We start from the raw sequence: 21,241 nt of genomic DNA, 5'->3' as shown, positions 1-21,241 counted from the left end.
CACTGTTGCTACTCTCCCTATTTTTAAAAAATAAAGAAAAAACATTGAATGAGTAGGTGTGTACAAACTTTTGACTGGTACTGTAGTTGTAGAGTACGTTGGCCGGGACTCAATGGAAATGGGCAGCGTTTACCATAAATGTGATCTCCGCAAATGTTATGGAAATGACTTTAAAAAGTCATTGTTGGCTGTATATTGCTGCACGCTTTAACACTTCTTGCATTGAAGCCCAGCCTTTTTCTTTATAGCTGACCTTTGAAGCAAATTAGGCCTACTTTGACTGGAGAATCAGTAGTAATTGTATTGCAGAAAGAAACATTGTATCAGAGAAACATTTATTTTGATAAATTACAACTTTAATTTGGTATATTGTTTCATTTCAACATTACTGCATTAGTTTGTTTTCGTAATCCAAGGTTTGGAATGCTTAAGCTAGGCTAACCAACAATACAGTGCACAGTTGTCACTAGTGTCATTTTTCATACAGTCTGATGTTTTACAGTAACATTATATATTTATATAACATATTGACTTATAGATTTGAATTCACTTGTATAGAAAATAAAATATTTGTATTATTGCGAAGTACACATTGCAAATCACTGGAGATCAATTAGCCGACATTAACACAGAAAAAAAAGAGATCTAGGTAAAAAACAACAGATGAGTGGCTGGTGGGCAATACAATCGCCATGCTGTGGACGCATCTGTAGCAGAGCAAGGGAATTCATGAAGAAAAGCATTCTTCCTAGTCGGATTTAAGTCAAAGTTAAACTGCTTCCCTGCTTCTCTGTCTTGCATGTTGGCATAGACGGATCCAAATTCGCACCTGACCTTACCGTAAACTAGTATACCACACATACATCCCCTGTGTTACACTAGCCATGCAAAGCCTGTGTGACCAAAATACCCGTACTTATTGCTCTTGCTTTAACGTGAGTGTTTTGAGTTAAAGGTATCGGTTAAAGTGCTTTTATCAATATGGCGTGGCAAATTGTTACAGACTCAGAGGTAAGGAAAGGAAGTCTACATACATTGTTCATCGCTTATACATGTACCAGGCTGCAGTATGTTTAATCAAGATGTTATATATCCACATGTGCACTTCAGGAGTGAAATCACTTTTTTTTTTTGACAATCAAATCCCTTTGGACATATGCAAATGATGACTGTGGAATAATTATTCAAGTCCAACCACCTGTCGACTCTCAGCAGGAGAAAAGAAAACAAGAAAGCTCTTTTACACTACGGCCAGTAACGGGTCAGGCCATAATAAACATGACCCTCTGACAGATTGTCAACCATCATAGTCCTATATCAACGTTCTTTTCATACCCATGATCTAGTGCTCCAACCTATCAATGTAAGGAGAACAATCACTTTGTAACGACACTCGTTTGGATGAAAGAAGCGTTTGGTCTCTAATGTCAGTCTGGTTTGGTTCCAGTAAGGCAGCCAACCATAAGATGGAGTGACTTTAAAAAGCACATAGACCCATGTCAAGCACATGAAGCAATATAAAGCACATGGAGCCAATGTAAAAAGTGTATGAAACCAAATAAAGCATGTGAACCGAATATAAAGTACTAGAAGCAATATAAAGCAAATGAACCCAAATGAAGCACATTAACACATCGTAGACCACATGAAGAAATACAATGCAAAGGAACCCAAATAAAGCATGTGAACCGAATGGAAAAATCACGTAGCAGCAATTATACAAATGCAAATAAACACATGTAAAGCACGCATAACGCAGACAGAACCACAAGCATGGCCAAACTTAGTCCTGGGTAACAAATACCCTCCTCCTTGCGATTCCATGAACCCACTTCCAAACGAGGCCAGAGAATTTATACAGACATAGCTTCAACAATCCATTAAATGCGAAAAATTATTCAGCGTGGAGCTAAGAAAGGAAACAAAACCATTTGCATTTGAACAATTAAGGAAATGAGTGAAGCAAGACATTGAAGCCACTTCACCTTCCTTCCCTACAGGAAGTATTGAACAAAAGGCTGCTGCAACGTGACAGACATAGCATTGTCATACACAAATTAATATTAAAGTCCCTAGACAGGTTGTATGGCTTGAGATTTAGTTGTCTGCAAGGAACGAAAACACAACGATGCCGAGAGTGTTACAAACACACTGCATGATTTTCAGACACCAACCAGGGCTTGCTTCGATACAAAAACGATTTGGATGGAAAAATCTGTATTTAAACCATTGGTGCACAATATGGTTGGTGAGAAACACCCTGAATTTGATTTTAAGATAGCCTACATGTACCGGGCAACTACACTGAACAAAAATATAAACGCAACATGTAAAGTGTTGGTTTAAAGTCTTATGAGCTGAAATAAAAGATCCCAGAAATGTTATATACGCACAAAACATGTTATTTTGCCAAAGATTTTGTGCACAAATTAGTTTACATCCCTGTTAGTGAGCACTTCTCCTTTGCCAAGATAATCCATCCACCTGACAGGTGTGGCATATCAAGAAGGTGATTAAACAGCATGATCATTACACAAGTGCACCTTGTGCTGGGGACAATAAAAGGCCACTCTAAAATGTGTTGTGACAAAACTGCACAATGCCACAGATGTTTCAAGTTGAGGGAGTGTGCAATTGTCATGCTGACTTGCAGGAATGTCCACCAGAGCTTTTGCCAGTGAATTGAATGTTCATTTCTCTACCATAACCCACCTCCAATGTCGTTTTAGAGAATTTCTCACAGTACGTCCAACCAGCCTCACAACCACACATCATATGTAGGGTGTTGTGTGGGCGAGTGGTTTGCTGACGTCAATGTTGTGAACAGTGTCCCATGGTGTTGGTGGGGTTATGATATGGGCACGCATAAGCTACGGACAACGAACACAATTGCATTCTATCAATGGCAATTTGAATGCTCGAAAATACGGTGACAAATTCCTGAGGCCCATCATGAGGACCATTTCTTTTTGTTTTTTTGTTATCTGTGACCAACAGATGCATATCTGTATTCCCAGTCATTTGAAATCCATAGATTAGGGCCTAATGAATTGATTTCAATTGACTGATTTCCTCATGTGAACTGTAACTCTGTAAAATCTTTGAAATTGTTGCAAGTGGCATTTATATTTTTGTTCAGTATAAATTTAAAGATCGGTCTTCTGAACACTAACGATAACAGTAGTTCCTCCTTTCCAGCAGGAAACCATTGACGGTCTTTAAGTGGTGGCCAAATAAAAGTGCAATGGGAAAGCTTCGAAGTAAACTGCTCTTCCACTAGCACTAAGGCAAATTTTTAGAAACAGTTTCCAGGGCTAGTTTCCAAGCTAAAGTTGACTTTCTATGGCTGCCCTTACATAACCCGTTTCGGAAACCTTGTAAATGTCATGTTCATACTATACTAGATTTCTGGTGTCGTTTAAATAACAATACAATGGAGAGAAAAATCTGCCAGGGAAGTATCAAATGTCAATCATTCCGTAAAGCTTCATTTTAAACCCCTCTCTGATCAATAAGACCTTGTCCTCGTCTACTCTCACAGCCGAAGCAGCCTGTCCTTTACAACAAGCTCTGACATTTCAACACATCATTCAATTTGGTTTAAGTGAAGAAAGTGAGACGCTTGATATATTTTACTTTCCTGGACTCAACCTACAAGTACCCGTCACTGCAATGCCCATGTGAGGGAATGGGGACATGAAAGGAGAACACCACACACACACACGATGTAGTACTTTATGTGCGCGAGTGGCCACGGTTTCTTAGAAGCACGCCATTACATCGTCACACCGTCCTAATGTTCCCCTCTCTACTGTAACCTCAGTAACCACCGTGCACCTCTCCCTTCCTCTCGCTCTCCTCCCCTAAGCTGTAACGAGACCCCTCTCTCTCCTCCCTTCTCTCCTCAGCTGTAACGAGACTCTCTCTCTTTCTGGGCGTAAAGTGACAGCACACGGAGGTCGGAGAGGAAGGTGACAATCAGCAAACTAGGCCACGGTCTTGGACATCTTAGGCTTCTCTAGTTGAGACAGACTCCAGCTAAAGTTGTCACTCATGCTACAAATCTAAGATGGTTATACAGTAGGTGGGTTGAGGGGCAACAGTAATCACATTGACCATATAGCTAACGGTCTTTTGAAATCAAAATCAAATCAATTACTCAATTGTTCCTATTGATCGTATGGCTTTGTGTAGAAAAGAGAAGCAATGTACTGTATACATAATACCTATACAAGCATATACTGTACATGTCAAAGTTTTCATTGTCTTACACAAACCCTAGATTAGCTTTACGCTGTTGTGCGAGCAGAATAGGTGTTGGCTCTTGCGTTCGGATGTGAATTTGCTTACAACTAGCTAGCGCACTACCTGTGATGGTTATAAACCTCAATGTTAGCAGAGGAGCGATGACCTCTTCGTTTGCGTCGACATTACAGCATGGCATTTGCTTTAAAGGGCATCGTTCAATTAAAATGGTTATAATCAATATAAATCGCTATGCACATTTTCACCAATATACTGCATTGAATAGCTAGTTTTGCCCATGTCCTCATGCCTGTATCTCCAGGCCATCATGATAAATAACATGGAAACCTCACCGGCCATGTGGTGCTCACTCGTGTGACGAAGGGTCTGCGTAGCCAAGTGCTAAAATACAACTTTGTTCTATTAGAGTTGCGCTGCAAGTCCCCTCCTTATTGGATATCGGGAAGATACAAACCCACGCGAAAGCTTGAGACACAAAACGAGGAGAGGTTCACTAAAGATAACAAACTAAAAACAAACTAGGTTTCCCTTTTTAATCGATGGATTAAAACGTCGGAGTAGAGAAACACACCGGGTCAAAAATTATACAAAGAACCAGCTAATAAAAAGGACAATATGCATGTCAGGTACAATTACAACCCAATGTCCATCTCCTAGGACAAACTACCTAGCAAGAGCTAGCTGGCTAAATGTTCCATGTGTGTTTCGACTTGCCCCAAATGAACATAGTTGGTTTTGATATTTTAACCCGCGTGTCATGATCACGTCTGGTGTGGATCGACAAACATACGCGCAATGGTGGACGCATGCACAGCCGGTGTAGTCAGAGTGTAAGAATTCGTTTTTAATTGACTCACCTGGATAAATAAAAGGTTAAATGAATTATATATTCTTGGCCATTGAGGTGGTTAGACGATAAAGATCCATAGTCTCCTCACATCCTTTACAGTGATGCCTAAAACCCAAAATGTCACTAGATTTTCAAAAGGGGAGTGCTAAAAACCAATGGGGAACGTTAAACTGACAACTAGGTCTTTTAAAAATGTCAAAACAGTTGATGTAAATAAGGTGCAAGAGAGTAAAGAACAGATCAAACCCATAAGATGTAAGATGAATTGTAAGATGCGACTACCGGCAAGAGAATATGGAGGAAACACCACAAAATGGTTCTGAAATGGCCCATACTAGAGCATTTTCTTAAAGGGAACATATCCTCCTGAGACCCACCAATTCATTTTTGTACACTCTCTTTGACATGCCACTGTATTAAGTCCCGTTGTACCTGAGAGGACATTCTGGATTTTTCAATGATATCACATGAGTGGGGGTGTGACCTGGATAACTTTCTCTTCCTGGATTTTCAAAATGGCTGCCAACACAATTAGCATATGTTGTGGTAAGAAGATAAGTGTGTGTAGTTGTGTAATAAAATTTTGTGAGTTTGATAATCAAATTGCTTCTAGTAAATATCTTAGAAATAATTTGGTGAGTTATCAGAGCAGTGTAATCCTTTTTTCACATTAAAAATGTCCTTTGTAGAGGACATCAGGATGTGACAACTATGTTTACCTACTGTAATATACATTTTTTATATTTACTATCAACCGTTTCTTTATGTCCACTACAGCGCAAAACAAATTTGTCTTTGTAAATTATTGTAACTCAAAACACAAAATGAAGACATTCCAAAAAATGTTTTGGCTGGGTGTCAGGAGGATAAGAGTATTTGGTGTGATTTTCGGGATTGGCTTATATAGGGGAGTTAAGTCCATTCAAGATCAACACATCTCCTGGTGTTGCATCACAATCCTTATTTTATGTAAATAGAGCTTATACTGCACAGCATACACGTCTCGGTGATGCTGGCGATGTTGTACGTTCGATTCAAATAGAGAGGCGATGCTTGAAGCGGCGATGCCAGGGTTTGCATCTCAACATTTCCAAGTCTGCGCTTGGCACATTCCTTAGCTTTAGGGCGAGACCTTGAAGAAAGAGGTCCATCGGGTTTAGCACAGTGAAAACATTACATCCAGCGTGGAGTACATCCTGTGTACAGCACCAAGTAAAACCCTGACCAGCTGAATGCCAAACGATGACAAAAGACAACCACATAAACAACAGTCTCATATTAACCCTGAAATTCAAAAGAAGCAGTTAAGTGGTTTTAATTGTGTGATAAAAATGCACCTAGTGAAAAGGGGTTTACTCTAAGTGTCTGACTTTTCTTGAAAGTAGAAGAACGATCGTAAAGGTTATGAAAACAAATGTGGAACTTTGTCACCAGTCCAAACCTTTGGTAACGCATAATTATGTTCCCCCGTCTCTCGGGCTAATTCCCACCAAACCCAAGATGACCCAAGGCGGCGACTGCCTTCCTATCACTTAAAAAAGGAAAAAAGAGCAATGACAACTATTGAAAAAAGATGGCTATAGATGGCTATAGTCTCCTTTTCTCTTTTGGGTCATAAAACAAGTTATGTCCTAAGTCCTTTCTTAACAGTTTTGGCTTCATTGGTTCCTCAACCAATGGGATAGCAAACTCAAATGAGGTGGTGGTGGAGTGAGAGGAGGTGGACCTTTCCCCTGTAGTGCCCCGCTCAGGGGGAGGAGCTGCTGCAACCACACCCCTCCCTATTCCTCACAATGGGAGGAGCTAGTTGTTTTTTTTAGGGAAGGAATGGTTCATCCTCCTCGTCCTCATTACTAGGGCCCGGGTCACTCAGACACCTCATCAGCCCTGGGTTCTTGTTGCCCCCCTCTTCCTCTCCCTTCTCCTCTTTCCCGGCCGAGGACGGCTTCATCATCAGGCCTTGGTCCTCATCCCGGTCGGCCCCCTCCCTCTGACCCAGGCCCTGGTCCGTGGCACCCCGCTTGGAGAACTCGTTCAGCATGTTGACAGAGTCCGGGGACTGGGGGGAGGCTAGGTCCACCTGGATGGTGGGGACGCCGTCTGAAGACGCCTTGATGTTGTAGAAGGCGTTGGGGTCTGCGTGGGGCAGGCAAGGAAAGGGTTAGCGTACTGTACATTACTCCAAAACAGGGGAGGCCAACCAAAGGGCACGTTGAGTAGGCAAACGCTGTGTAACGTCACAGATAGAAATGTCATGAATAGAGCTTACCTGATTCCTATTCTACACGTCAGGTGTATGTTTGTTCCATATATCTGTATTTCTGAACATTCCACACCGTCATGGCATGGCTTGTTTAGTAAAAGCAGGTGTGCTAGTGCTGAGCTGGCCAAGAACAGCACTGTGCCTCTCAACGACTAGGATTGGCCAATCCTGACTAGAGCAAATACTTACTGTTTCCCGAACAAAAATAGATATACAATATACATTCACAAAGTCACAAGAACACTCACATTACACTTTTTTATATACACAATCAAACACTAACAATTACACCATAACTGTGGTGCTGGATCATTCCGTAACCTGATCATGTCAACCACATGAAAAATGCACGCTAGAATCATGCATATTGCATTTACAAATGGAAGCAAGCAACAGTTACATGCGTATACAGTAAGTTTGTGGCCGAGGCAGCCCATCACCTTCTACACTCACTAGAACTGTACTACATACCTGGAATGACTTTGGCCCCTGCCTTTTCAGCTTTGAAATCCCTGTCTAAAATAAAACCAAGCGCAACGCTGCTTTACATGCCAACTTACACATGTAAACATATTTCCAGTTGAAATACAATAAAAGGTGGAGCAGCCTACTGTATAACAGAGTAATGTAATTACATTCTGTAGATAGAATCACTGGCAGCCATTTAAACGTTATAAACTGTAGCAATCTGGCCAAACTAAGTATACTACATGCATTCCTGTATGGGCCAAATGCATTCCTCTCGACTCAAAAAATATATTTAAGTGATAAAGTGCAAAGGTGCCCAAAAGGTCTGCGACGGAACAAGTCTGTTTCCATCATCTTTCCTGTTGCTTCAAAAGCAACCTTACAGCAAGTGTTGATTCACACTACCGAGCCAAGCCAGCCTGGTTACACAACCACCATAGTTCCTGGAACCATGCTGGAAAGGACCATTTGAAAAGAAATATCAGCGCCAGACCAGTAATGGGATGGGTTGGCACGATAGTGTAAAAAAAGGGAGCGTCAGGGTGTGATGTGGGTGTAGGATGGACTCACCTGAGGCCAGTCTGGCTCTGCACATGGTGGGGGAGTCGGGAGGTGCGGCAGGGACTGTGAGGTAGTTACTCATCTCTGTCATCTGTTCACAGGCACACACAAGCAACCCTTTCAATATACAAGGGTTGTGGGTTCGATTACCGCATCAGACACACGTAGTGAATACTGTATATGACTTGTCGGCGACTGCCAGTCACAGCATAGTGCCATACAGCCATATTATTTACGATACAATAGGATACTTTATTGTCCATTTTAATGGAAATTCTTTTAGTGAGGTCAGCAATACAGAAATCAATGCATTACAGCAATACTTCCAAACACTAGATAGGCCAATATCATAAAGCCCAACCAAAACACATCTTGAATACAAAAGTGCGATTAAAGTTTGACAGGTCAGTAAATTGTGTTTACTGGTCTGTTGGGATCAGCGTTTTCCTCCACTCTACAGTGTCCTTTTAAAAAGTTCTATTCAGTTCAAATGTTACTTCATTTCCAAATAAACAATTCTGCTAGGATCTGCAGAGTCCTCGGTCCACAGTGTCCTTTTTAATCAAACAGTTCTATTTAATCAAGATGTTGCTTCCATTTTCATTACATAATTAAAGACTGATTAAATGCAAGTTGGCCTTCGGGCCACAAAGCTGCATAAATTAATCAGGAACTGATTGTGTCAGGCAAATTAATTGAGTGGAGGGGGGGCAATTTATGGAACACTTTGACTAAATCCATAATAGTTAGGCTAAATTAATGCGATTGTTTAAAAAAAAGTTTACAACTGTGAGTAATGAGAGAACTTTGTGTCTGGTTGTCTGTTGAAGTTCTCTCTCTGTCTGGGGGAGTCTTAGCATGGCTTCCAAAACTTATTTTGCTACATTTAATTGTTTCATCCAGTAGAATAAATGTTTTGACCAAATCCAAAGAGCAGAGTTTGGCCACGTGGGCTTCCATCCTTAATCCACCCTCTTTCAGAGAATAGGCTGTTTGGACCGGTTACTTTTGGGAGGATCCCGTGTATCCGTCTATTTATGTATCTTTTGCCCTTGAGGGGATAAATATAGTTCTATTGAACTGAATTAGTGGAATTCCAGACTAAGTGAGCAGAACAATGGTGAACGCAGCGTTCAATCTGGTTTAACCAGGCTAGGAGAGTCTGCTAGTCTTACCTTCTTCTCTAGCTCGATCATCCTCTGCTTCTTCAGGAGGAAGTCATTCCATCCATCCTCGAAAGGATCGGCCATGAGAGTGTGTCGGTTGTAGGAGCGCAGCTGGAGGGAGAGACGACAAACACACACAACACACACTATGGGACAGGAATAAGATAGAGCTAGGATCACACAATAATAATAATAATAATAATACACTTTTCAGGCACCAGAGTGGATCTGTTGTAGGAGCGCAGCTGGGAGGAAGGAGAGACAAAACACATTCATTYAACTCACACCACGGGACAGGGAGGTCTAAGCTAGGACCACACAGCAACAATGCACACTTGTATTCATGATGATGCAGGCTTATGACTACCTTAGTACTATAATCTTAAGAGATTTAACGTTTGACAATACTAATGAGGAAATGGCAAACAAAGCAATGTGATGTATGTAAAATGTATGCAAGCATGACTGAGACGCTATGGATAAAAATCGTCTGCTAAATGGCATATATTATATTATGTAAAATTGTCTTCTCTCTTTACAAACAGAGTGAGCATCTGAATTCCTAAATTACTAGCTGAGAGCAAACCCCAAATCGCAAAAAAAGAAAACAGATCTGGGATCAGCTTTGCAGTTGCCCTCCTAATGTTACCCCTCAGATTAGCGGAGGGGAAATCTGATCCTATATCAGCGCTCACCCTCTGGCGGGTCTTCTGCAGGTTACTCCTGAGGATCTTCCTGATCTCCTCCTCACGGCCCTTGGTGAACTGAGGCAGGGCCCGCTCTGCTACAGCGGGCGGCAGCTTCTTGGGCTGAATGTTCCTGGGAGAGAGGACGGAGAAAAACAAGAGACATGTCGACTGCGGCTCTACGGATAACTATGCTTGTTCCTGGCCATTACCAAGCTCTAACTCACTTAGAAATTACTTCCTGTAACACCCACGAGAAAGATTTCAGGCACTTTCTCCCATACCAGTTATTTACAGGAAGTAATTGCTAGTTCAGCCTCTTGACTTTCAAACCTCTCTGGCGCTCGACACACACACACAGGCTTGCGCGGATGTAGGCTAACGCAACAATGTGGAAATGGCTATCAAGTGTGGAGCTGGTGAGCTAAAAGGAGCTGGARAGGGAGAGAGGGTGGAGCACTCACTGCATGGAGACCTGCGAGGGCATGGCGGAGGGCAGCTTGACGCCCCCGCCGCTCTCCACCAGCTCGATGGCCTGCTTGAACTCCATCTTGTGGTAGAAGGCGATGAGCTGCGGCTCCTTGTAGCGCTCGCCCGCTATCAGGCACTTCTTTATGTACTTCTTGTTGAAGCGGTTTAGCCTGCGGGGAGAGAGGGAGAGATCGAGAGAGACAAGAAAACAAGTCAACCTTCGAGCACTTTTATCCCATTGCCTCCATGTCTTGCCCCGCTATATTACACAGCCATTACCAGCCTCATTAAAACCTTACAAAGGTGAATTGATGAAAAGCTCTTGAACATGAGTAGAGCACACACACACACAACATTGGAGACAGTGTTGTCACTGGCAGGAACACACACTGTGAAAACAGAGCGCTGTAGGATGAGCCCAGTGTTTTCATCATAATGCTCTAAATCCAAGGAGGGACTCTACACCAGAGATCGATCCAGTTAGACATTGTGTTATCTCAAAGCTCTAAAGTCTGTTTGGAAACTGGATCTGAGGGTGAAATATGACAACTGTCGGGTGATCGTCTTACAGAGATGTCTGAACAAATCTTACACGTGGTTCTCTTGAGAGAGTAACTGCCACATAAAACGCCCAAGGCTGTTCAAACGTAATACTGTTGTGGGTAAATACTGCACAGGGAAGGAAAACGCACAAAACGACTGAGGTTCACTCGGTTAGGTATGGCGATGCTTTATGATCCCCATCACATTATTGGGTTCAGGACGGTTTCATTGAAGGACAACCATCTGTTCTGGAAGATAATCCACTTAAGGTGCTAGCTGCTACTACGCCTGGTGGATCGCAGCTTCACCGCCACGTTACGGAGATTGACTTGAACAAAGATCCCAAGGCTAACAGAAGGGAAATAGACTACAAACTGAGATGACTGAACTGTGTAATAGAAAGTTGTCACGTTAAGGATCTTCAACCTAAGAATAAGAGGTAATCAAATGTTTTTATTACAGGGTAAAAAATATATACAGCGCTTGTCACCGTGACCCTTTGCTACGTACTTGTCTTTCCAGTGGTGATGGCCGTAGTGTCCACAGATGTCCTCAATGCCAGTCAGCAGATGGTCCAGGAACTAGGGGGGAGAAAACAACGTTTACGTCCAAATATTGTTTCTACGCTAACCAACAAGCGTAACAGATAGTTGAAAAGCTTTGAAAATGGGAAGTGAAAAGTGTAACCAAGCCTAATCTGTTACTACTTTTTGTGTTTCTATTACAGGTAAATAGTCCAGAAAAGTATATTTTCCACATCACACAGGCCAACATTTTGTCATTTTTGGATTATCCCTTAAGTAGCCTTTTCCCCACGGAGATTCTCCCACTTGCAACAGGAATTAGCCACAATCTAGGCAATAGAGAGCGCATTAGGCCTAGATGATGTCCATCACACTCACAGATTGAAGCAGAGACGTTCAGTCGGTGGTCAGTTTTGTTCCTGTATTTTGATTATGGCCACTGCTGTGACAGTTCTGCACAGGGACAGTTTGACATTCAGTCGGTGGTCAGTTTTGTTCCTGTATTTTGATTATGGCCACTGCTGTGACAGTTCTGCACAGGGACAGTTTGACGTTCAGTCGGTGGTCAGTTTTGTTCCTGTATTTTGATTATGGCCACTGCTGTGATAGTTCTGCACAGGGACAGTTTGACATGCAGAGTTGCTATGGGAACACGCAGTTTGGCCGTGCCACTGAATTTACTTCAATTCGCATCGAAATCGACATGCATAGCAATATTTTCGGGCAGCGAAGGGACTTTCCCGACAGTCGTTTCTGCATCAGTTCTACCTCTGGTAGAAGAAAACTTCACAATTTCTCACAATAGATGAATGAAAGCCTCAGGCGAGGTGACACACAGTACGTCAGGGTCAGCCCCAGGTGCCAACTAGGCAAGAGATAGACTTTCTAGAGCAAAACAACTGCAATCACAAATATCCATTCAACAAACAACCTACTGACCAATTTGTGAGACCACAAACCTAATGGTTCAGACACTAAAACCCTGAGGGACTCCTCCTGGCTCTAAGATGCCCTCATCCACTCCCGGTGCACTCCAGGAGTCCTAAAACAGCTCGGTTGACTTTACATCACTGCCATTTACAGTGGGGAAGAAGCTATAAGCTGGTAACCGGGGCATCTAGCCTAGAGCGCCGGTGACTCATCGCTCCTCTGTGCACCAGAGAACCAACAGAGCCCCGTAGAGAGACACTGTGTGTGTGTGTGTGTGTGTGTGTGTGTGTGTGTGTGTGTGTGTGTGTGTGTGTGTGTGAAGTACGTGCCGTGCCGTTATTCTGTGGCTATTATTAGCAACAGGAGCTACCGAGTGACGGTGTGCCGTGCTGCTCAGTGGCCACTCGAGGGCAGAGAGCGAATGATCAGTAGCATCAGAGGAAGCCAGGCCTACGCAGGGGGATTTCACTTGCCAATCTGGCAACCGTGGTGGATGAGTCAGTGGAGACAGTGGAGAATGAGAGGATGGTCCATTGGGAGCCATGGAGCAATGCAGGAAGTTTAATTAGTCTGAGTTAAGAGGAAGCAGGGGAATGCTGCATTCCATTATTAAAACCACCCAGCAAGGCAAAATACATTAGAAGAAGTTCATTCCATTAATGGCAGATAGGGGGGGGGGAGTGCAGAGCAATATTTGGCATGCAACATATAATGACAGTACTGTAGTCTGGACAGATACTTAATTTCAAAGTTAAATGGACATCCCTCAGATTGAAATAACCAAATCATTCATTTAACCACAGCCATTAATGCAACAGCCCATTTTACAGGACAAGCTGGTTAGACAATTAAGGTGAACAAGACCAGCCTTGCAGTGTAGCTTCAGTGAGTTTCTTGCTCTTGTACTGAAAATGTCATAACCTGACCAGGGCCTGTGGGCCTGTATTTATAAAGTGTCTCAGAGTAGCAGTGCAGATCTAGGATCAGTTTAGCCATGTAGATCCTAAAATATCAGCACTCTTACTAAGAGACGCTTTATGAATACGGGCCCAGAGCTCGTATATCCCAGGAGGAAATGAACTTGTCTGATGGGTGGTCCGGCTACAGAGGAGCGGTTAGAGAAGGACAGGCCAGGATGTGAGGGGGTTGACGGGGGTTAAAGGTCACCTGGGTGTGGATCTCCTCATTGATGGAGCGCTTGGCCTCCTGCTTCTTCTTCACGGCCAACAGGTCCACCAGGGGTTTGATAGTCATGCCCTGAGAGGGTGAGGAGGAGAAGAAAGAGGGAGAGAGAGAAGGGAGAGGTTACTACGGTAACATTTGTGATCCTGACGAACAAATGATAAATGTCCATCTTTAAAATCTACGAGACACCAGCGACCCAACAGAAGCCTGTAATGTCCATTTCAACACATTCCACTCGTGTGCATGGTGTTTACTCTTCCTTTCAAAGTCACTGCACAGAGAAGCACTGGCTGAGGGGAGACTTTCATGTCATTTATTTCCAGAGCTACTGTATTCTGCATCCATTTTGTGTATTTAGACAGTCAAGCAACATTTGCATGTAAATGAAGTTATGCGCAGGCGGTTGGTGGATTGTGCACAAGGCCGTTCCATCTACGACTGAGGCGTGCTGGGAAAAGGATTTATCAGTGCTGGTTAATATACCATTTGGCATACTGGTTCTATCAATCTCTTTGATCCTATTCCACTGTGTGTGTGTGTGTGTGTGTGTGTGTGTGTATGTGTGTGTGTGTGTTGGCTTTAGCGTATCATTCTCTCTCATAAGGAGATTAAGTCTATCTGGTTAACTATTATAACCTAAGTGGATGACAACAGACTCTGGCCCTTAAAAAATACCCCTGCCAGCACGCACGCACACACCCAATCCATCCCCGACTGCCAGCACGCACACACCCAATCCATCCCAGACTGCCAGCACGCACGCACGCACACACCCAATCCATCCCAGACTGCCAGCACGCACGCACACACCCAATCCATCCCAGACTGCCAGCACTGAGTGAAACATTTACTGAAGACATTTGTTTCACAAAAGGCTTATAGAAGGCTTTATTTTAGTAGCTGCCACTTTGGGGATACTCTGCCAGATGACGAGTGTCCTAGAACTTCAGCATGCATCAACAGCTTCACTGTAAGATGAGTTTGCTCAGCAGGACTGGGGAATATCTGACGCACGGAGCTTCAAATGGATCGCGAGTGTGTGTGTGTGCTTCAAAGTAGTAGCTGCAGTGACCTTTTGTCACACTAGCATACAGTAGCAATGGGTGCAAACAAACCATGAAAATCATTGAACACTTTAGGCCTTAAAATATACTAGGGACAAGAGAGCAACTGCACAATGTAGCAGCAAAGCAACCCATTTTGACCCAAAAGCACTCTAATATAGTCAACTTCCTATTAGGGCTGGGCGATATATATCGTGTGACGGTAGAAAAACGTCTGTCGTTTAATATTATGCTCTGTYGTTTATGTCGTTGTGTCGGAAATCACACTCTTCACGGCAATATTTTTCGTCAATTGGACGTCGCTTTGCGTGTGGAAGGAAATTTGCAACACAAACAAACATGGAGGAGAGTGAACGTGACGCAGAGCACGGAGACACGGAGCTCGTACCTAAATGAGGGGCTACTTCGGTCGCATGGACGTGGTTTGGGTATGAAAAGTCTGACACGGACCAGAAAACCGTCCTCTGCATAATATGCCGCAGGCCGGTCCCGACAACAGGCTCAAACACCACTAACCTCTTATACCACGTACGCAAGAATCATGTGAAACAGTACGGACAGAATCTACCGATGAGACCCAAAAAAGTACAGTCAAGTGCTCAAACAAACCCCCGACTCAGACGTTGCAAGAGGCTTTTGCCCGCGGCACACCATTATGGCAAAGAATCACGACGATGGAAGGGGATAACAGCTGCCGTTACTTACATCTGCAAAGACATGGCCCCAATTTACACGGTCGAGAAACGGGGGTTTCGTGAGTTGGTGCTAACACTCGACCCAAATACCTTTTATTTGTTGAGTATAATTCTAAATGTAATAAGTAATAGGCCTTTACATGTGGTCATTTTATATAAACTATTTATTCATYGAAATGTATCGTCATATGTATCGTTATCGGGATTTGAAATGACCTATATCAGGATATGAGATTTTGGCCATATCGCCCAGCCCTACTTCCTATATTTAGTGTTCACTCAGTGACACATTTTATCTGATAGTCTTTTTAACTTGCCATAATTTAAAGAGTGCCTTCGATTTCATTATAAATCTGAAGACATAAGCAGAATTAGAGGGTTGCTAGCCAGGTACCAGCTCTTTTTGTGCCGTCTTGCCAACTCCTATGGTCATTGGCGTGGCAACCATGGCTGGCATGACAACTGTGGTCGTGTGGGCGTGACAACTGTGGTCACTGGCGTGACAACTGTGGTTATTGGCGTGACAACTGTGGTCATTGGCGTGACGAGGTGCTTAGACAGCACAAATCAGATCTGGGACCAGGTTAAAGGACTGGCCCAGTACCCACCTGTACAAACACGGTGAAGAAGATTTCGGTGATGATGGCAGTGAGGAACATGGTCTTCGTGGGGAAGAGGTCCTTGTCTAGCAGGTAGCCCAGGGAGAAGGCGATGGCCCCTCGCAGGCCACCGTAGGCCACAATGAACTGGTCCTTGGTGGTCAGCTTGACGATGCGGAACTTGTTGATGATGAAGGTAAGGCCCACCACGCCTGGGGGAGAGAGAGAGGAAGAGAGAGGGAGGGGGAGAGAGAGGGWGAGCAGAAGCGAGTCAACCTTCAAGGCCTTTTATCTGACTGAGTCCATGTTTGCTCCCTCCTTACACACAGCCAATACCAGCCTCATTTGAACCTAAGAAAGTTGATCAAAAGCTTCTGAGAAAGAGGAGTAGAGGCCACACACTACATTGGAAACATTGGAACACACATTGTGAAACTAGCAGATTATAAGAACCAGAAACTATAGGATGTTTGGTGAGAAGAGAGAATGGTCAATGGGGTTAGTGCAATGTCAAGTCACCAGGTTTCAAACTAGCAAGTAAAGTCAGATGGAGGTCTGCTTTGGGTCTATCTATAACTGCAGAAATGACATAATACTTGCAGAAATATTTACGCTTCCTTTTTTTAGGGACGTGTATCTGACGGGTTTTGAAATCTGGGGTTCCTCGATGTGAGGACCATGCGGAAAAAACAAAGGGCACTTCCTCTAATAGTTGTCTCATTACCTAACTGAAATGTAGTGACTGGTATTTCAGTCTGGCTCCAAGAATAACTAGCCCTTGTCAAATTGAGGATGTTAAAAATCTGTATCGCATCCTCTACTGAAACAACTTGATCAAATTATAACAAACTATGAGAAAGTTGGGCCTGTCACGTCATTTCTCTCACTATCTTTCGGAATCTGATGTAGAGACTTTTACAGTACCGTGGAGAAGGTATCCGTGTCCGACTCACCAATGACACGTGACACCAGACAGAGGATGACGGTGACGGAGACAAAGGTCCAGTTCCAGGAGTGCGGCCCGGCCACCGTGGCCACGCCCAGGAAGATGAAGATGAGGGTCTCGCTCACGCTGCTCCACATCTTCAGGAAGTACTTGACGGTGGTGTGGGACTTGTGGGATATGTTGGCCTCCACGTAGGGTCGCATCACAGCGCCGCACGCAATCAGCCTGGGGAGGGGAGAGAGAGACAGAGAGACAGAGAGGATGATTATAAATGAGTTCTCTGAGAAAGAAACCTTTTCTTGTCTAAACAACTTCCAGTCATTTAATCTCTATTCTGAATTGTAGCATCTTAGAATGAAAACTCCAGACACATAAGTACGTTTTAGTATTTCATTGTATTTCAAACTATTCATTTACTGGCTGCACCTGGCGTAAGCTACCCGAGGTTCCCTGAGCAAGGAAATATGGCAGTTATTTATAGGGCTGAGGATATCAGAAAGCAAACTCTATATAGTAACATACGCATTTTGCTACACCTGCTATAAGACGTGCTAAAGTGTCTACGTGACCAATACATTTTGATTGGATTTGATATTGATGCAATATAGTGATTGTGTTACAGTTAGACGTCGCAAAATAATTTTGGGACGATATTATATYAATATTTGACTCTAAGTATCGATTTTTGCTACTGTAGGTAGCGTTAGATGGCGCTAGTCAGTTGTACTTGCACCAAATAGTGAGCCAACATGTTTTTTGAACTTTTATGTCCCTGACTGTTCGAAACTAGTTCTCATGCCCTCACTTGTCTCTCTGCAGCAGACATATAGTGGGCAATATGTTTGGGAACATCCAATTGCCGTACCGAAATGCAATACATATAGAATCGTGAGAATCGCAAGACATATCCTATCAATACGTGATTGTGTTTCTATCTCCTGCCTTTGTATTGGCTCAGATTATATAGGCTATATCGTCGTACTCCTATCGCACAGCACTGTAGCCTACACATACTGTCAAATAGGCTACCGGTCCATTTACTTTCGAACATTCCTTGCTATTGAATTAGCAGTTGGTAAATGGTAGTATACTATTTGTTGTGTAGCAGGAATAAACCAGATGTCAGAAAAGGAGAGACATGTCCTGCCATAGGATTATGACTTAGGCCTATATAACAAATGTAAAATAAATAAGTTWAGACTACACGATGCTATGTGATCGCCTTAGCAACAGCAAATGAATCTGCTTTATCATTAGGCCTATGTTTTACTGATTTCTACTAGCCTACCAGTATAATAATTCCTGTGCATCAAACACTTCCATTTCCTCCAAACAAAAAAACAACATTTGCTTGCAATACAATTAATCAACCACGAGAAGTTGTGCATAAGCATGGTCTGAGCTGTACGTGGAGAAACGCACACTTTCCCGTCAACCTTTCTGGGAAAACTCTGCGCACACTTTTGATAAATGAGGCCCCATGTTACTACATGAATCCAACTACCTACATTGTAAATATAGGCTACATTACATTCAAGTTAATGCTAATGACAAAGTTAAAGTCTCGTACTTCATTGACATGGCATAGAAAGTAGTCACATCAATTAAACTGGTTTAAAAAAAACAATAAAGTATATATATTTTGAAAGTATTTACATGCTAAGAGAACAAGTATTTCACGTACAAAAGAACCATTGCAACAAGGATACCGTTTGTTTTGGAAACTGTGGTGTAAGAGCTTATGAAACAAGGGCTCCATTTCCTCAGCTTGTTCTACGAGTGAACCAATGACTCACTGTGATTGGACATATGGAACCCGAGTAAAGATGTCTACATCCACTCCCCTGTATAGCATTGCAACCACTTCTCTATTCCTAGTGTCTAGCGTGAGGCAACCCTCCTCAGTGACTTTAAGGGCAGCTAGCTACCTCATTCCCTTACATAACACACTGCAGCTGTCCATCATTCCGCTCAATTTCACTCCGGGGCGAGATCTCATATACAAGCACTGGACAAAAAGCACCACATACTAATCCAAATCCTATTGACGATGGAAGGCACAGACAGAGTGCCAACAGGCCTGGGAACAGACTTTCCTACCGTTCTACCATTGCACCTGTAAAACCAACCTTCATTCACCTCAATTCATTCCTTCCTATTTGGCCCTGTCCGGGGGTTTCTTCGGATGGGGCCACAGTGTCTCCTGACCGCTCCTGTCTCAGCCTCCAGTATTTATGCTGCAGTAGTTTGTGTCGGGGGGCTAGGGTCAGTTGGTTACCTGGAGTACTTCTCCTGTCTTATCCAGTGTCCTGTGTGAATTTAAGTATGCTCTCTCTAATTCTCTCGTTCTCTCTTTCTCTCTGAGAACCTGAGCCCTAGGACCATACGTCAGGACTACCGGGCATGATGACACCTTGCTGTCCCCAGTCCGCCTGGCCTTGCTGCTATTCCAGTTTCAACTGTTCTGCCTGCGGTTATGGAACCCTGACCTGTCCACCGGACGTGCTACCTGTCCCAGACCTGCTGTTTTCAACTCTTAATGATCGGCTATGAAAAGCCAACTGAGATTTATTCCTGATTATTATTTGACCATGCTTGTCATTTATGAACATTTTGAAAATCTTGGCTCTCTCTAATTTTCTCCTTCTCTCTTTTTTTACATCGTACATTTTAAATATAAGTTATTTTGTAGCCATGCTACATTTTTTTACTCAATGTATAAAGGTTTACATATACATTTTACATGTACATTTAAATATATAAGATGTTACATGTATCTATTTTAAATATTTTAGCACACTCTTTATTAGTAGCGCATTCATCACAATAATACATTTTACATGTACATTTTAAATATATCAATTTTCCATGTACTTTAAATATATATTTTACATGTACATTTTAAATATACATTTTACATGTACATTTTTTAAATATACATTTAAATATACATTTTTCATACATGGTACTTTTTATAAAGCGTACATAACAATAATACATTACCAAACATAACTCTTTAATCCACCACCCTTCAGCCACGATCTCCGCCCATACCCCACCTTATCACCATAGACCTCAAGCTTCTTTAATCCCACCCCTCAGAGACTCTCTGCGCCCATCCCACTATCACCATAGTCCTCAGCTCCTTTAATACCCAACCCCTCAGCCACTCTCCGCCCATCCCAACCTATCACATAGACCTCAGCTCTTTAATCCCACACCTCAGCCACTCTCCGCCCATCCCACCTATCACCATACGCACCTAGCTCCTTTTAATCCCACCCTCCTCAGCCACTCTGCCAACGCCCATTTTACTAGCTGTTTTGGCCACCTAGCACCAATAATGACCTCTCTCATAGCCCTCTTATATACCCAACAAACCCAACCCCTCGCAGCGACAGCTACGGGCCATAAGCCCACCTATCAACCATAGGACCTCAGCTCTTTAATCCGCACCGAGACTCTAGACCACTCTCCGGCCATAGAGAGAGCCTGTCTAATAACACCAGAGATAAGTGATTCGGCTATGTTGCCTCTGGTGTCACATGTAAATGTTTTACATGTGCTGTGATCGTTGGTGGTTCTAGGAAAAAAAATGTTTAATAACATAACCTTTCCTAAATGTAGATAAAGTAAATCCAACAAGAGTTGTGGAGCTCAAAAAATAGATGGAAAAACTCCCTAGAAAGGCCAAACCTAGAGAGGAACCAGGCTATGAGGGGTGGCCAGTCCTCTTCTGGCTGTGCCGGGTGGAGATTATAACAGAACTATGCCAAGATGTTCAAAAATGTTCATAAGTGACAAGCATGGTCAAATAATAATCATGAATAATTTTCAGTTGGCTTTTCATAGCCGATATCAAGAGTTGAAAAACAACAGGTCTGGGACAGGTGGCGGTTCCATAACCGCAGGCAGAACAGCTGAAACTGGAATAGCAGAAGGCCAGGCGGACTGGGGACAGCAAGGAGTCACCACGGGCGGCAGTCCCGACGCATGGTCCTAGGGCCCAGGTCCTCGGAGAAAG

At 43.1% G+C, this 21,241-nt stretch overlaps 1 protein-coding gene across 2 annotated transcripts in view; it reads right to left on the bottom strand.

Annotated features, from left to right (window-relative positions):
• Nucleotides 1-334: 334 nt before the first annotated feature.
• Nucleotides 335-21,241, bottom strand: part of slc9a1a (solute carrier family 9 member A1a) — a 48,526-nt gene continuing 27,619 nt past the window's right edge. Inside the window, exons 4-12 of one of the 2 annotated variants that reach the window (XM_023980627.2) lie at nt 17,225-17,442; nt 16,281-16,483; nt 13,896-13,985; nt 11,785-11,855; nt 10,725-10,901; nt 10,270-10,393; nt 9,584-9,685; nt 8,418-8,499; nt 335-7,252 (exon numbers count right to left, since the gene is read on the bottom strand). In XM_023980627.2, the coding sequence (XP_023836395.1) occupies nt 6,933-7,252; nt 8,418-8,499; nt 9,584-9,685; nt 10,270-10,393; nt 10,725-10,901; nt 11,785-11,855; nt 13,896-13,985; nt 16,281-16,483; nt 17,225-17,442 (1,387 nt within the window). In that variant the 3' untranslated portion in view covers nt 335-6,932. Of the gene's footprint in view, nt 7,253-8,417; nt 8,500-9,583; nt 9,686-9,710; nt 9,820-10,269; nt 10,394-10,724; nt 10,902-11,784; nt 11,856-13,895; nt 13,986-16,280; nt 16,484-17,224; nt 17,443-21,241 lie in introns of those variants that run through there. The other variant, XM_023980628.2, reaches the window with a different exon arrangement.

The sequence above is a fragment of the Salvelinus sp. IW2-2015 genome, linkage group LG35, assembly GCF_002910315.2.
Source record: "Salvelinus sp. IW2-2015 linkage group LG35, ASM291031v2, whole genome shotgun sequence".
In the NCBI taxonomy this organism is placed as follows: Eukaryota; Metazoa; Chordata; class Actinopteri; order Salmoniformes; family Salmonidae; genus Salvelinus; species Salvelinus sp. IW2-2015.
Note: the sequence above shows the minus strand (reverse complement) of the source record. Positions and strands in the feature narration are given on the sequence as shown.